This window comes from Python bivittatus, unplaced genomic scaffold, assembly GCF_059951505.1.
Source record: "Python bivittatus isolate LINGU-HERP-01145 unplaced genomic scaffold, Pbiv_v1 ctg000840_np1212, whole genome shotgun sequence".
Lineage (NCBI taxonomy): Eukaryota > Metazoa > Chordata > Lepidosauria > Squamata > Pythonidae > Python > Python bivittatus.
In genome coordinates this window covers 10,732,253-10,749,014 of record NW_028277113.1, presented here as the reverse complement: position 1 = coordinate 10,749,014, position 16,762 = coordinate 10,732,253, and the positions used below count along the sequence as shown (strand labels likewise).

Here is a 16,762-nt window from a genome sequence, read left to right as displayed (position 1 = left end):
CACTGGAATACAGTCTTTCAGCACATTTGCCATTTTCATCTGTTAAAATGTGTGATTTGTTTAGTTTTGGCTTAATGTTGCATAATCTCATTCTATTGCAATATAGTTAATAAATGATGGTTAAGCAAACTATGGTTTAATATGTTTGAATCCAAACACTGAAATTCAAACCTCTCTTTTTTTCCTGCTTCAGTCATTAACTATGAAGCAAGGTTGTTTTTTTAAAAAAGGAAATTTGATTATCAGCAGTATCTCTTATGTCCTTTAAATAGGATACTGATTACTATCAGTAAGAATTAGCTGATAGATGTTACTCTTAAGACTTTGACCTTGTCCCCTAGAGCACATCATGAATGATTCATTTCTGCTCATTTATTTCTGTTTACTCATCTTGCTTAGCAACTGTCCACTGGCTTCAACAGCAGAATTTAGTAACAAATGGATTATAACACAAACATGATACTTTTTAATCAAATTGCAATATTGGGTATGTATGCCACTCAGCCTACTATGAGCAGAGAAGCCTACAAGCCCAATAAATAAAATAAATAACAAAAGTAATGATTGCAAACAAAATTTTGATAATACTGATATCAAACATTGCATGAAACAATAGGCATGGTTGCCCTTTTATCACAACTTCATTTAGCAACACTGTTTGGATAGGAAGTCATGGGGAAAAGGAAGCAGATAAATCAAGATACTGCCATTTTGATATGGGCATTGATATCACTCTTGTATATAAGGCACAAATGTTAACTAAGAACTAAATCTTCATTTAGATGCTAAGAGAAGGAATATATTGATCCACAGCAACAATACAAATGAGACTACGTATCTCTTAAAGCAAGCTAATAACCCCCCAAAAATGAATGGATGACTATCAAGTAAACAAGGAGGTACTTGTGGCACTTCATGCAGTCTGCTTCTTTATGAAAGTGTAGGTCCAAGTACACACTTAACATATTGACAAATTCTATTGTGTACAAACAATATTTTAATAGATTGCCCAATTAGCCTAAGTTGACTAAATCACCACCTGCCACTTCTAAAGGGAATATTTTCCATTAATGAACACATTTTTTTTCAACTGTTCAGTGTACTTTGTCTCTTATACACAGAACTGCCAAAAAGATCTTTAATTAATTAGCGCATTCATTGGTAGATTTGCGTGCGCGCGCGTGTGCGCCTTTGAGTCAGTGTTGACTCATGACAACTGCCTGGACTAGTCCCTGCAGCTTTCTTGGCAAGATTTCAGAAATGGTTTCCTTACTAGGGTTGAGAGAATATGACTGGCTCAAGGTCACCCAGTTGACTTTGTGCCTAAGGCAGGATAAACTCAGTCTCCTGGTTTCTGGGCTTAACCACTACGTCAATGATTCCAAATGAAGTCCTTCCCTTGGGTGTGGCAGCCGCAAAAGAAAAGAAAAATGTTGGTAAGATTTAGGAGGGGTAGATGGACCAGTGGGATATACCATGCTGTGATGGAGAAAAGGAGAGAGGGGGCAACACCTGCCAGCCTTCTCACCCACCTTTCCCTATTCATTATTAAAATAAGCCTTTAATTTAATGGATATTTGGCCTAAATGGATATCCATTCCATCCTGTTAATCCAATAAATCAAATTTACTATAATACAATTTGTGCCTAACTGATTATCAATTTCAGTGATATAGGAGCTGAATAATGTAGGGGCTCTATCACCACCCCAGCTGTTAATAAATCTGACAGCAACACAATCAAATGCTCTTTTATTTCAATTTTGAACACATGAAAAGCTGCACCACAATAAGAATTATATAAGGTAAATATCATTTGTAGATATTTGAGCTGCATACAAATTGCTTGATTAAATGATCCATACATTTGAGTTCCAAGACAGGATTCATACTTGTCAACTACAGTATTTATGACCAGAAAAATGTGTGTCCAGGACATGTGTATTCTTCCAGCACTGTTTACCCTTATTATAAGCTCAGCAGAGGCATCCACAGCTAGCCATGACATCACCAAAATGACAAAAACATGATGTCACAATGCAAGCTGAGCTGTCTGTACTTGTATCATCACATGGAAATGTATATGGGACAGATACATAGATTCATCTATGTTGTGATCTCATGATTCATGCTTTGTAACTTGTCCTCCACACCCCAGATACCCATAAATCTCAAATAAATTTTGCAGGATTTATCTGCCAATCTGAACACTAGCAACTTGTACTAAAAATTCTTTTCTTGAATTCATTAAAGCCGTATTACAATCTTCTTGAATAGCTGGACTACAATTCTGTCCTGGAAGGGCTTAAAGTCCAGTATGACTAGAAGAAACTATCTATATTCAAAATAGAGAGAAAATCAAAAGCGTGGTGGTGAAAGTTCAGTACAACATGGCTTATAAAAATCTGATGAGGAATGAAGGGTCAGCCATTTTATCAATATATACAAGATTTGTCCCCTATGGAGAAATATACCTACCAAAGAACAGAATGCTATTTGTAGAACGGTGCTTAATAAAAAAGAGGAAGGGATGGTCAACCTTGAATTCTGGCACAAAGTGGGCACACCTCAACATCATAACTGCAGCAGTGGCAGCAGCTGCCTCAGTGCCTTCTTCGTTGACCTCTATGAATGATTTGTGAACAACTTCAGACAGGACTAAATCACTGTTAGCTGACATTCCAGAGAAGTTTGACTTGCCCTGATCAAATGCATCTGTCATTCCCATGCTTCTAAGAACAGGCTTCAGGTCGTATTTTTCCTCCAGTTTAAATTTGGGAAAGGAGAGTTCAATTTCTCTTAGGTCCATCATCTCTGGATTGAGCCAATCAATGAGTTTCTCATAAGTAATTTCTCTCTCCAGCTAAAATAAGATGAATATGAAGCATTAAAGGAGAAAGGAATTCCTGGTTATATGTTTACATTATGGCATTATGACTTATCCTGATAAGAAATATGAAGCACTTATCACATTGATGGAAAAATCCCCAAGTCTTACAAAACACTTGCAAGCTTTTGTATTTGGCATTTCCAAGTACATTAGGAAAGCTAATCAAAAATCAGAAAAATAGGGCAGATCTTAGAACCACATCTGTACCTGTTTTCTTAATAGTGACAGGGACCCTCTAGCTAACCCTGTACCTGATAACTAAGTCTTATCTGGTACAGAGTACTGTTAGAGTGCAAGGGCAAATCACTTCTGAAAATGTTGCCAAGCAAACTTCCTGGATTTGTCCAGACAGTTGCCAGAAGTTAAGACTGACTAAGGCACATACCCATACACAAAATAAATAATGTCAGCTGAGCGTGTTTATTTCTTCCTTCAATCTACTAATCTTGGTAGCTATTCCAACATTTAACACTATAAATTGAAGAACTGAAAATTGAGCCTTGACCCCTTGCATCTCAGTACTGTCAGAGGAAGTACTGTATATTATTGGCAACCCTATCAACTGCCTTGTCCACGTCAACTACTGATTAAATTACACTGTGTATACAACAGTTTGAGACATAACTACATTAGCTAGCACTTCTGCAACTTTTTGCATCTTTCCAAAATAGGGGAAAATACAAGTCAACCCAACGCTACCAACTAGAACTGCAGAAAGTCAAGCTTCAACATTAAAAAGGACAGCGTACAGAGATGTTTTCTGATGGACAAGGGTTTTAGATTCTGTTTCATGAAAAAGCCTCACCTTTTCCAATCCAGTAGAGTTATCTTCAATCTTATCAGGAAGCAGAATGATCATGCTCAACTCATTATCAATATATGGCAATTCAAGAATTGCAGTACGATAGTCTGATATGTAGCTCATGTTGTACTTAGCTTTCTTGAGCATCATCTGTACCGTTTTGCTTTCATTCTACAAGTGAGGAAAATACATGTTAAAAGAAATATTTGAAATAAGTTGCAAAAAAAATAATTCTTGTTTAGTCTTGGTTTCCCCACCCCCCGCTTAAATCTTTCATCTTTTGCTTTAATTTGATTATTTGAATCAAACTGTATTGAGTATTTATATTGTGTGAGTATTTTTATCATATCTCAGCCATCCATCAAATTTTTCAATCTTTACACATAGCGGGAATTTAGTTTTCACAGAATTTGAATTATTTTAGAATATTAAGAATTAGATTTAGGAACCAGATAAGCAGAGATTATGACTCTTGGAAAAATTATACCTGAAAGAATTATCAATTCTGTGAGCAAAAAATGCAATGAAACAATGGCCTGTGGTTTTAAACAGCAGTTTTCTCAAATCAACAGATTTTTATAATATGGGAAATCAAAACTAGTCTTCTTCACGGAGGGCAACATAGAAACATATTGTGCCTGTTTCTCCTCCATCTAATATCTCTGGGTTTGTTTGTTTTTTATCCGCACTCAATCGTCACCGATTCTGTGGTGACTGCCTGGACGAGTCCCTGCAGTTTTCAAGGCAAGGTGTTTCGGAAGTGGTTTGCCATTGCCTCCTTCCTAGAGCAGAGCCCAGGTGGCGAGCGCAGGAGGCAGGGTTTCCGTTGCTTTGTGCCTTTTTCGGGTGTGCGCGGCTTCTGCGTTACCAGCAACTGGTCCCGTCTCCTTTGCAAGGCGCTGCCAGCATTTTTCCTCCCACTGGGGTGAGAGTACCCATTTATCTACTCACATAAGTTTTCGAGCTGCTGGGTTGGCAGGAGCTGGGGAGGAAGCAGGAGCTCACTCTGCTGCGCGGAGCTGGGCTCGAACCGCTGAAGTGTCAACCATTTCTGGCCGGCAACTTTCAGCGTCATTAAGCTGCTGCACCACTGCGTCCCCAATAATACCTCTGGGTGATTATACACAAAGGAACCCTATATTCAGAAAACATAGTCAGCTAATCACTACTACTCTGTAGATGTTGTGGGTATTCATACAGAGTTTGTGGGAGTGGGGCTGCACTAGGAGTCCCTACTCTTTACACACAAAAAGTCTGAATGACTCAAGATGACTGATCTCCTTTTTATCCATCTCCATGGGGATGGATAAAAATGCAAGGGGTAAGCAATTTCTTTGCTGCAGAAATGTTTCAAATTAATCTCACACTTGCTTTAGATATATACAAAATAACGTAATTTAAAATATGCAGAAATACCTCTTCCACTTCATACCTTGCTAATCTTGAATGGCCTTTCCTTTGTGCGATCTTTGTTGAACTTATCTGCCCAGTTTCCCTTGAAATAGATAGCATTCACCAAAACCAGCTTTGTAAGAGAATTAATTATTCCTGGGGCAAGCAGATTCTCAATTTTACCTTTTGAGAATTTAAAAAAACTGCTTTAATTCATGGATACCTTCACATACATAATAATGTTGCACAAATAATCCTTAGGAGTCCACTTCTTAGATTTACTGTTTTTCTTAAGCGTCTGTCTGTCTATCTATGCAAATAACATTGAGATACTTAGCAAATCATGGACATGTTTGTAGGTAAATTAGAATAAAGCAATTTTATTTAATTATTAGATTTCTATTTTGATTCTCATTCAGGAGCTCAAGGCAGTGTACACAGCACTCCTGTTTCCATGTTCTCACACTACAACCCAGTAAAGTGGGTTGTGCTGAGAGAAAATAACTGGCTCAAAGTCACCCAGTGAGCTCCTCTGGATGAAGATGAACTACAGCTTTTGCTTCCCCAGGGCCAGTCCAACATCTTAACATTATTTAATAAAGTTACCATATATGCACAAGTTAAACAACATGCAAATTAAATACAGGTAGTCCTCACTTAATGACCACAATAGGGACCAGAAAATTCATTAAGCAGGATGATTGTTAAATGAGTTGCACCCAATTTTACTACCTTTTTTGCAGCAGTCATTAACCGAATCACCATGGCTGTTAAACGAATCACGTGGTCATTAAGCAAATCATGCAGTTTCCCATTGATTTTGCTTGCTGGAAGCTGGCTGGGAAGGTCGCAAATGGTGGTCATGTGACCCTGGGATGCTGCAACCATCATAAGTGTGAACTGGTTGCCAAGCACCTGGATCGCAATCACATGACCAAGAGCCACTGAGATGGTTGTGTGAGGATCAATTGTAAGTCCTTTGTTCAGCACCACTATAACTTTAAACGGTCACTAAATGAATGGTTGTTAAATGAGGACTACCTAGAACTGAAATGTAAATATGGTCAGATGGGTCCATCAATAAAACTAGGCATCTTTTCTTGGCTAGAATTTCATCAGAGATTTGATGGGCTTCCATGTAGCAAATAAGAGTTAACTATGGTGGGTCTACCTGCCTTGTCTTTCCCTCTGACATACACACACAATATTGCACACCTTGCTTAATACAACTACTAATTAACTCTACAGGCATGCCTCACTTAACGACCGTTCATTTAGTGACCATCCAAAGTTACAACAGCACTAAAAAAAGTCACGACTGGTGCATGAAGTTATGACCATCGCAGCACTGCCATGGTCATGTGATCGCAATTTGGGTGGCTGGCAACCAGCTTGCACTTATGAAGGTTGCAGAACTCCGGGTCACATGATCGCCATTTGTGACCTTCCCAGCCAGCTTCCGGCAAGCAAAATCAATGGGGAACCACATGGTTTGCTTAATGACCGTGTGATTCACTTAATGAGTGCCACAAAAAAGGTCATAAAATTGGGTGTGGTCACATGATGCTTCACTTAATGACCAATTTTCCAGTCCCTATGTGATCGTTAAGCAAGGACTACCTATATTATAATTCTCAAATGTTATTAATTTACTTCTATTAATCACTTTGCAATCTTGACTCTGCCACTATATATGCTGATTATACTTATTGTCTCCAACTTACTTTACATGTAAAAACTGAAAAATAGTTCTTCCCCACCATACCAAAAGCCTCATTCATCATACAGAACCGGTAAATCTACCTTTACTTTCTCAAAAAGAAATAGAGAACATGGGGAAATCACCTGAAGTTTCTTCTTCCACCCAGGCATTTATATGTGTTCTAGAATCTTCTGAAGCTTCACTGAAGTTAAGTTTCTCCAGACCTGCATGGTAGAATTTCTGAGTGGAATCTATAAATGACTTAAAAATAACGACATCTCAGTAACAGAAGCAATACTGAAGAGCAAGAACTGATTTCATTCCATTTTTCTATGAACTAATAATCTGGAAGCTCTATTTATTACAACGAATACACCTTATAAACTGCCAGTGCCATTGGATAGTTAATTACAGCCTAGAAAAAGCATTATCAGATACAAGGAACCATTATGGAGTTATCCCAAGGTAACTTAGTTTATTCAAGGATATATGAATATATGCAATTATTGGCCACATGGTTACATTTATGACTTTTACTTGGTATGTTCTACATTTAGGATGCTAAAGTCTTACCAAGCTGTGTGTTCCTATAGCATTCCCAGTAAAAGTAGGTAAACCTTTTAATTTGCCCCCCCCCCCCCCGATATCTCAACAGACCAAAGTAGAGCTATAGGAGTACTAGGTACTTTTCACTAAGGAGTCCACATGCAGTGCAATTCTTTATTCAAAAAGAACCATTTTTTGCAGCATTTTCTCCCAAAGCAGCAAGCCCAGAACTGCTGTCAATCAAACAGACCTAAACACTGTCCTAGATCTATTTTATATTTGGTTGGTGTGCACACTGAGAGCTTAACTGGGCAAAGACACTTCAGATCAGGCTTGCGTAGTTCCCACTATCTGCTGGCAATTCCTTAAGGGGGCATGCTTTTTCCTAGTTCATGGATCTTTTAAGAGGCTGCCAATTTATAGATGGAGGGCCTCCTCATCAGATCCAAAGCACCTCTGAGTCCTAATACTGTGTACCTCTAGAAAATCAGAAGCATGGCATGAAAGGGTCACTCCTTCTGCACCAAAAATATGATCTAGCATGGGAAAAAAACTGCAGTAGTGTTATGTCATTATAATTCCAAAGTTACAGGATGACTTTTCACAATGCAGCACCATAGTATAGTGGGGTACCCTACAGTAAACAAAGTGAAAAAGGAAAGACGAAGCTAAGTTTTAATGGCCCGTTCTTGATTGATAAAATAGTTTGTTTCACAGCCAATTTCATTAATTGGGGAGAAAGGCAATTGAACAGTATTTTTTTCCTACATTAACTATAGAACAGATATTCTCTATCTAGCCTCTGAGTCATATCAGTGGTCAAAATTTAGGACTGTGTTTTTTAAATGTAGTTTTCTTTTCAACTCCACACTTAAACTGGCCATTGTCCACTGAGGGATCAAGAGGCTGCCCTACTAGCAGATTCGGCTAAATGGTTCTAGATGGCTCTCTCTCCTCCTAAAATAAGCAAAGGTAAAATGTTTCATTTAAAAGAACTGACATTATCTAATCATTATGCAAAGATTTAGCTCTCCGGAGAAGGCTCTAATCCTGGGAAAGGTAGAATGAAAGAGAAGAAGAGGACAACCTCTTGATGGATGGACTCATTTACAGCAGCAATGTGTGCACCATTGGCAGACCTAAAGGACCAGGTTAGGGACAGTTCCTCTTAGAGAAAATCTATCTATGTGGTCGCTCACAGCCTCAACCTGATGTCACATAATCAATCAATCAAATGTTGTCTAAGAGTTAGTCATAGGTCTGTCTTTCAATGCCTCATCCAACCTATTATATTTCACTAGTATAGGCAATACCTGTGAAACTGCAATTCTGATGAGAGACAAACATAACCTAGCTTAAATTTCATTAGAACAAACAGAGTGTTTATCGTTATTTCCAGCTAGTTCTCCAATACGTATGTAACTTACTGCAAGAAAATCATATGACGCTTCTCCAAAGAGCCTGTTGGCTAGACTGAGGACATAATTGGCGCCTGGTTTGTTGATTTTGGAAATGAGTTTTTCAAATATTTGGTGAACCTCTTTATCTTTGGATACAGATAGCACCTATAAGATGATATATGATTCATCAAATTATGTTTAACATCAATTCAACATTTAATACAGCAACAGCAAACTCTGGAAAAACCTATATATTCAGTTAAAATCTATATACTTCTAAAACTCTCGTTGTCTTTATCTGTTTGTACCCTCAAGTTAGCCCAAACGGTGCATTATACCACAATTATGAATCAAGGTACCTAAAATCTGCTAACTCAAAGAATGCATAAAAAATCCAAGACCCATTACTCCTGTGGAATTGAAATTTCCACAATGCTGAGACCAGTTTTATTCGCTAAGTTGTGGCCACTGCAGCGTCTCCACAGTCACGTGATTGTGATTTCCAATGCTCCCTGCCAGCTTCCCACAAGCAAAGTCATTGGGGAAGTTGGCAGGAAGTCAGAAGTCACTCCTGCTCCCACTGCTTTTTTGCTTGCCCATGGTCATTCTGTTTAGGTAAGTAAATATTGACTTATTATTGAAGTCCATTTGCCACTACAATTATTTTTCTATTTATGATATATACTCTACTTAGATGATCACAGGACCATCCAGCATTGGAGTAAAAAAAATATATAGTCAGCCTAAAATTTAATGTTCATTCTGGTCACATCAGACTGCAGTACCTTTCTCTCAAAGGATGACCCAACGGGTCACAGGGTTGTCTAGTGGTCTCTATACATTTTGCAGCTAAATTCTTCAAAGGATTGCCTGCACATGTATAGCTTTTTAAGTTAATGGCTGACCCTGTCTGGGCTTGAAAGCTAAATGGGATTGAGCCTAGTTAGTATTTGGATGGTGTTTGAACCCCAAGGTTGTACAGTAGGCTGGGGGGGAAAAAACTTCCTTAAAGGCAACACTGACAAGTCATTTCCCTACTGTTGCCAAGACAACTGATGTAGGTATCCATGAAGTCACTAAGAGTTAAGCTTGACTTGAAGACTTCACTGTACATGTTTGGACTTCTCCATGTTTGAAAATCCTACTCACTGATCTGCTTTGAAGATCAATTTGACTGACAAGCAAGAGAAATAGAGGATTTTCAGACATGTCCCTTCCCTGGAAAAATAGGCTTCTAAATCACAAAGAACATCCCTCCATTCATCAGGTGTTTAAAAAGAGGCAGAAGAAAAACTCTTGGACCTATTACTCTTTACGTACACAAATATTTGATCAAACTGAATCATAACTATACACCGCCAGCTGTCCAACCTTTCTCCAAATATAGAATGGAAGGTATTTATTAGGGCAATGGTAGCCAGTGTTTTCAAAAGTAAAGGCTGAACTTAATGCTTCTGGGAAGAGTGGCAGCTGCAGTGAGCTGGGCACTGTCGACGTCATGTCCCAGTGCCTGAAGGTTGTTGGACTATGGATGGGAAGGAACAGGCTTAAACTTAACCCTCCCAAGACTGAGTAGCTGTATGTCTGGTTCTCTTGGTACCATAATTTCTCATCTTTAGTTCTTTCCCCAGGTTCTTTCCCCAGGTGCTGAGTTAGGAAGCATGTGCCTTGGAGGGATTCTGTTACTGTGTTGGATAGACCCGTGTTATTGCCTTCTTTTTGTTTTTTATTGCATTGGATCTGTTTTTAACTCATAACTCTGGGTGGTCTATAAATTTGACAAATAAATGAATAAATGCTACAGGTATCCTGGATTGAAGCATAAACATGTGCCAGATCCAAGATTCTGTGTCCATCCACCCACTCCCCAAGTTTGGAGTTCCTTTTATCAGAAAGAAAGAAAGAAAGAAAGAAAGAAAGAAAGAAAAAGAAAGAAAGAAAGAAAGAAAGAAAGAAAGAAAGAAAGAAAGAAAGAAAGAAAGAAAGAAAGAAAGAAAGAAAGAAAGAAAGAAAGAAAGAAAGAAAGAAAGAAAGAAAGAAAGAAAGAAAGAAAGAAAGAAAGAAAGAAAGAAAGAAAGAAAGAAAGAAAGAAAGAAAGAAAGAAAGAAAGAAAGAAAGAAAGAAAGAAAGAAAGAAAGAAAGAAAGAAAGAAAGAAAGAAAGAAAGAAAGAAAGAAAGAAAGAAAGAAAGAAAGAAAGAAAGAAAGAAAGAAAGAAAGAAAGAAAGAAAGAAAGAAAGAAAGAAAGAAAGAAAGAAAGAAAGAAAGAAAGAAAGAAAGAAAGAAAGAAAGAAAGAAAGAAAGAAAGAAAGAAAGAAAGAAAGAAAGAAAGAAAGAAAGAAAGAAAGAAAGAAAGAAAGAAAGAAAGAAAGAAAGAAAGAAAGAAAGAAAGAAAGAAAGAAAGAAAGAAAGAAAGAAAGAAAGAAAGAAAGAAAGAAAGAAAGAAAGAAAGAAAGAAAGAAAGAAAGAAAGAAAGAAAGAAAGAAAGAAAGAAAGAAAGAAAGAAAGAAAGAAAGAAAGAAAGAAAGAAAGAAAGAAAGAAAGAAAGAAAGAAAGAAAGAAAGAAAGAAAGAAAGAAAGAAAGAAAGAAAGAAAGAAAGAAAGAAAGAAAGAAAGAAAAGTCAATTTTAGGGCTTACACAGGAAGTGACATTTTTTTCCTACTTCAGCACATTAGTAAATTGTGCTGCTGATTTTTGGCAACTGTGGTGAATGGTATCTCTAGGATCCACAAAAATTGATTTTCAAACCCTGGGAATTCGAGTTAAGGACTTTTGTCCCAAATAAGACCCTGTTTCCATAGTTGGCAATTGCATTAATGGCTTTTAAAAAGTAAATAACAGGCACAGAAGACTGAATCCCTGTTAGACCTCCTATGCATGCTGTTTTCATTCCAAGCAAATAGTAGCTGCTCCCTAAGTCTTAAAAGGACTATCTAATTCCAAGCCCACTCCCATTTTTATTTTTGATAAAATGTATCTTGATATACCTTTGACATCTGAGTCTCTGTGTTACCTCTGGCACCCAAAGAGACCATGAGCAGCGCAGAAGATATACTCAAGGGAGAAAAAAACAAGTTCTTGGTAGGATCATTTGTGCTAAGCTTCTTGAAGAGGCTGAGGGCAAAGTCTGTATTCGCTGCAGAGAGGCTGTCCATGTTTCAGAACCTAGAGCATACATAAAGATAGTACAATAAACCATATGTCAACTCCTAGATAATGAGTTGACCTAAACATCCCACCCATGGAACAGTATTCTACTTGCTTTAAGGAATATGATTTACAGAACTTAATGGGCAAAAAAGTAAGGGAACTGTGAACACCACTTCCAGATTCATATGTAATTCCAAAGATAAGAACTCCTGTTTCGTTGCTGATTGTGGGAAGGAGGACACTGCTGTTCAGTCATGCTCAGGCAGCTCTCATGCTCCTTCCCATGCAAGGAAGGAGAGGCTGAAGGATCAGGAGAAGCCAGGTGGCCACCAAGTCTTATAACTAAAGCTAATGAAGGATAATTGAATTACAGAGTTCTAAAGGCAAAAGTTGAACATATGCAGAGAAATATGATTTGCCTTTTCCCCCCATGAGAGTGATCTTTGTTTAGGCCCCCATTGCAAAAGGGGTAGGCCCAGAACCAAAATGTGATCTGAATTGAGATGAAACTGCAATTAAGTTAAAATTAATTAAAAACTATTAACGTTAATATTAAATGAATGAAGATTTAATGAATAATATCAAACACTTTCTATCTAATAATCCCCCCCCTTCTTTGACACTGAGAACTGACTCTCTTGGTCAACTCCATTGTCCAAACCACTGAGAGGTTAGCTTTCTTTATGCCTTCTGAGTTTGAAATGAGACTCTAGAGAGGCCCACAAAAACAGGGCCTATGCGGAAAAAAGTAGAACGTTGGCACAAAGTGAGGGAAGTGGAAAGAGTTCCCAACTCTGTGAATTTATATCCTACCGCAAGCATACAAAAGCAAGCTAAATGATGGGGAGTGAGAATATCTGGGTCCTTCATGTGGTACAAATGGGTCCAGGAGAAGGAAATGCTTAATACTAGAAAACTACTTGCCCAGGGAGAAAGGAAGTGTGTCTGTTTCCAGGCTACAAATATTCAGATGACCCCTAAATGGAAGTAAAGAATTTTCTGTAATTTTTTGCTTCCATCTTGTGGTTATCTGGTTGAGGGGGCCCTACATTCCACAGACCACTCCCACAAAAAACCAGGAGCAATGAACTCTATAAACAGAAATACACTATTGCAACATAATTGCTGGCTGTCTTAAGAAAGCTATTCTATAGTTTATGGGGAAGTTAGCAGCTACTCATCTTAAGTACTTAATTTAATAGTTTTTAAGTTTAACCACTTATTAAAAATAGTACCAGTTTGGTGTAATGGTTAAGGCACCAGACTAGAAACTGGGAGACTGAGTTATAGTTGCACCTTAGTCATGAAGCCAGCTGGCTGAGCTTGGGCCAGTCACTCTCACTCAGCCCTAGGAGGCAGGCAATAGCAAACCACTTCCTAAAAAACCTTGCCAAGAAAACTGCAGGGACTTGTCCAGGCAGTCAGCAGAGGTCAATGCTGACTTGAAGGCACCAAAAAAGAAAAAAACTGGTTAAACACCAATATTTGACCCTGGGGATGTCCGGCACCTTGACGATGCACCCTGAGTTTATTAACACCTAATTAACATCAGCCTCATGGAAGTATCATATAGGAAGTTTTTTTTTTTTTAGCATATTTTAATATTTATCTATTTTAACTCATGTTTATTCTGTTTTTACTGTAAACTGCCCAGAGTCACTCTGTAGTGAGATGGGCAGTGACAAATTTGAAATATAATAAAAAATAAATTTAAAAAGAAAAAAATTAAGCACTGGAGAATCAACTTTACCCAGAAATTATCCAGGGCCATGATTCATCCTATTTTTTTTTTTTTTACATTAATTGCCTACTCAGTCTTCTGAATGCATCAGTGTTAGTCCAAGATATCATAGCATGTTAAGAGTACATATATCATTTTGCACTATAAATGCTCATTTAAAAAGAAAATTAAAAGGAGGTAGAGAAGTGGAGATCTTTCATGTCAGACAATGCAACTCCTATCAATGGATTCAGATAAGCCCCTACTTTATAGCAACACTACTACAAAGAGGCTGACTCAAAATGTCAAGCAAACAGATGCACATGGTAACATAAGGACAGGACAGAGAGAAACATAAGATGGTTGTAATATAAAACATAATAGGTTGCATCTATTCTCTGCAGTGTAGTCAAGAAGTTTTAGAAAAACCAAAAGCTAGCTTCCATATTAAAAAAAAAGAATAAGAACAGCAATCTTAAGCAGTAGAAAGTAAGTACCTTGCCAGTTTATAATCAGTCAGAGTGAGAAAGTAGTAACTTTGTTGAGTTTCTCATCCTGCCAGATGTTTATTTGGGGGGCACTCCCCCATTTAATGCAATGATACAACTACTCAGAAAACAGCAGCCCTGTCAGGACACCAGGATGGGGAATCCCAACCAGGCAGCCCTAAACTTTCCTCCCATTTCTCTCCTGTGCCTGTCCAGCAAGGAACTGTGAGGTGATTTAGTACACTGCACAGGACCCCAAACTTTTTTTTCTTTCTATCTATCTCAATCACACAGTACTGCAGAGTGCAAATGCTGGAGTGGGCTCCACAAGTGACTGACACACGTCCCATTAGAGTTAGGTGTTTTCAAGGTGCCAAAGGCACCAGGTCATCTCTATCACCAGAATACATAAGTATTCATACCACAACCCCTAAAACGGAAGCAACAGCAAACTGACAATCAGCTAAGGCAGGGCTATGTCAATCTGATCTGCAGCACCTCCAGGAATTAGGACAGGACAGAGAGACGTAAGATGGTTGTACCTGGAAGGGGTAGTTGCTCTGAGACTTCTGGCCAGGGAGAAACGCTGAAAAAGCTGCAAGAAATCCGGGGAGAAACAGAATGAACAACTTTGAAGTGCTGCCCTGCCTGGGTTGACTCAACAGCCTCCCGGCACCCCTCCCCTGGCGATGGAGAGCCTTTGAGAGGAGGAGAAGGAAACGGCTGCAAGGGCAGGAAAGGAATCCGGACGCGGGGAGGCAGATGCTCACAACTCTCCCTTCAAACTCTCTGGGAGAGGCCTTTTACACTGTCCCAGCCTCCCTCTGCTGCCACGAACCACCAATCCGTGCGTCACTGCAATTAAAGAGATAAGCAAACCGGGCAGCCGAGTTCAACGCCTTTCCCCCAAGTCTCCAATGCGAATCGCAGTTTTAGCGGCTCTTTTTACCTAGAGGAAATTCTCTCGGTTACTTTCCTGGAAAGAGGCCGACAAGAGAAGTTCTTCCGCGGCCAGCCCTCTTTAAACGGTTTGCGTCCTGCAGGCCGGAGCGGAATTTCTTCAGGCCTCGCTACCACTTCCTTCTGCCCCACCCCGCGAAACGCTCCCGGGCGGGCCTGCGACGAGCGAGCCCGCAAATCCGTTGCTCCGCCGTGACGACGAAGAGCGTCCGGGCCTTGCCGCACCTTTAAACGACGCCTCGGGGGCGTCGGCGTCGGCTGTCCCCAACGGTTTGCACTGAGCATGTGCGGGGGTCAGAGCAGGCTCCTTTTCCGCGGAACCTGAAATGAAATTCACCCATCCATAATGGCAAAGAAATACAGTAGTGAGAAACTCGCAAAAGTATTCAGCGTGTGTTCTGGCTTGCCTGTACTAGTGGCGGGCTCTTTTTAAACTGCCCAGAGGCTAGCAATAAAGGCTATTCTAGCAGGCTTGGACTTTAATCTCGAAAAGCTAAACAGGATGGGAGACCACTGAGATATCACAGGGCCAGACTGAGATGAGAGAACATCCTGGAAGAAGGCAGTGTTGAAGCATTTGTATATTATGCCAAGAAAGCTACATATGTGGATCTGCCTGTCCAGGAGTTAGACTCCACTAGGGCATCTTATACTTGTTAATTCCTATAGACTCAGAACAGGGGTCTCAACGCATTGAAGAAGGGCAAATCTAAACTAGAGATCTGAAGGCATGAGAGGGTTATAGAGAATCAGACAGTGGAAGAATGATGGGGGGGAAATTCCCCTTCTAAGCCATACATCTAAACTTAACATATTTTTCTAAAAAAGAAAAAGAAAAATTCCCAAAGTAGCTGTGGAAAACCAAGTAAGTATTATTGCAGAAGTTCCTATAGCCTGTTTCTCGGTGGAAATAGAGGCCTAAAGCAATTTAGACATTTTGCACGTGGACAAATTATGGCCTTCGTACAAAGATTATTTCAAGATTGATTGCACCATTCCCTCCTTATGCTGAATCAGCAATTGCCACACCCAGAAGAAAGACTTTTGCTAGAACTCATGTGTTAATGAGCCCTCTGTTTGCCTAAACACCTTGGTGGCAACTAACATAAGAGGCAAGAAACTGATCACCAGACTGAGTGATGCAGAAGCCAGGTCATGTAGGGACTGTTTAACCTAGCTCTCAGTGAAAAAGGTTGATTGCAGCACAATTAAAAATCCAAACAATTTATATAATTTATTATTTAATTTATGAATGCATAAAAATACGATGGAGGAAGCATAATTTGTCTGGGTTTTAGTTGCTTAACAAAGTGCTTTGTTAGATTCATGTCAAATTAATCATGTATTTGAGCCCCCCCAAATCAGATTCATATTGATCAATTCTTATTTACAACTGCCAAAAAAGAGTCTGGAAAATGTGCAATTATTTCTAGTGCTGTTTACATTTGTAACTTCTGATCAGAGTGTATTAAAAACTGTGGTGTATTTTTTCTTCAGTTTGCATTTTTCAGTCTGTAGCTATTGTTATTAGAAAGGACTCAAGAGAGACCAAATACATGACTGACTGTTGAATTTTAATAAGACAGTTGGATTGCACTACATGGTAAATCTTTTTGACAGATAAACAAATAACCATATTCTCTCATTATCTTTTGTTCATGCCCATATTATCTTTTATAATATGAACTTTTAAACTTATGTTTTATTTATTGAT

The 16,762-nt window shown here is 38.9% G+C and overlaps 1 protein-coding gene across 2 annotated transcripts; it reads right to left on the bottom strand.

Annotated features, from left to right (window-relative positions):
* Positions 1–1,734: 1,734 nt before the first annotated feature.
* Positions 1,735–15,318, bottom strand: LOC103051813 (serpin B6). 2 transcript variants are annotated; one of them, XM_015888463.3, is made up of 8 exons: positions 15,038–15,318; positions 14,631–14,683; positions 11,718–11,895; positions 8,759–8,896; positions 6,929–7,046; positions 5,124–5,266; positions 3,695–3,862; positions 1,735–2,862 (listed from the first exon to the last, which is right to left on the bottom strand). In XM_015888463.3, the coding sequence occupies exons 3-8, from the start codon at positions 11,883–11,885 to the stop codon at positions 2,458–2,460; spliced, it is 1,140 nt and encodes a 379-aa protein (XP_015743949.1). In that variant the 5' UTR covers positions 11,886–11,895; positions 14,631–14,683; positions 15,038–15,318; the 3' UTR covers positions 1,735–2,457. The 2 variants fall into 2 exon arrangements, with proteins under 2 accessions (XP_015743949.1, XP_025023785.1); XM_025168017.2 differs by lacking the exon at positions 15,038–15,318 and having other exon boundaries at positions 14,631–15,016.
* Positions 15,319–16,762: the final 1,444 nt, after the last annotated feature.

Excerpts from the sequence above, each read along its gene's own strand:
- LOC103051813 (XM_015888463.3), bottom strand. The coding sequence starts at position 11,885 with ATGGACAGCCTCTCTGCAGCGAATACAGACTTTGCCCTCAGCCTCTTC. Across the intron at positions 7,047-8,758 it reads CGTCATATGATTTTCTTGCA|TCATTTATAGATTCCACTCA; the intron begins GTAAGTTACATA and ends GTTATTTTTAAG. Across the intron at positions 2,863-3,694 it reads ACTCTACTGGATTGGAAAAG|CTGGAGAGAGAAATTACTTA; the intron begins GTGAGGCTTTTT and ends ATCTTATTTTAG.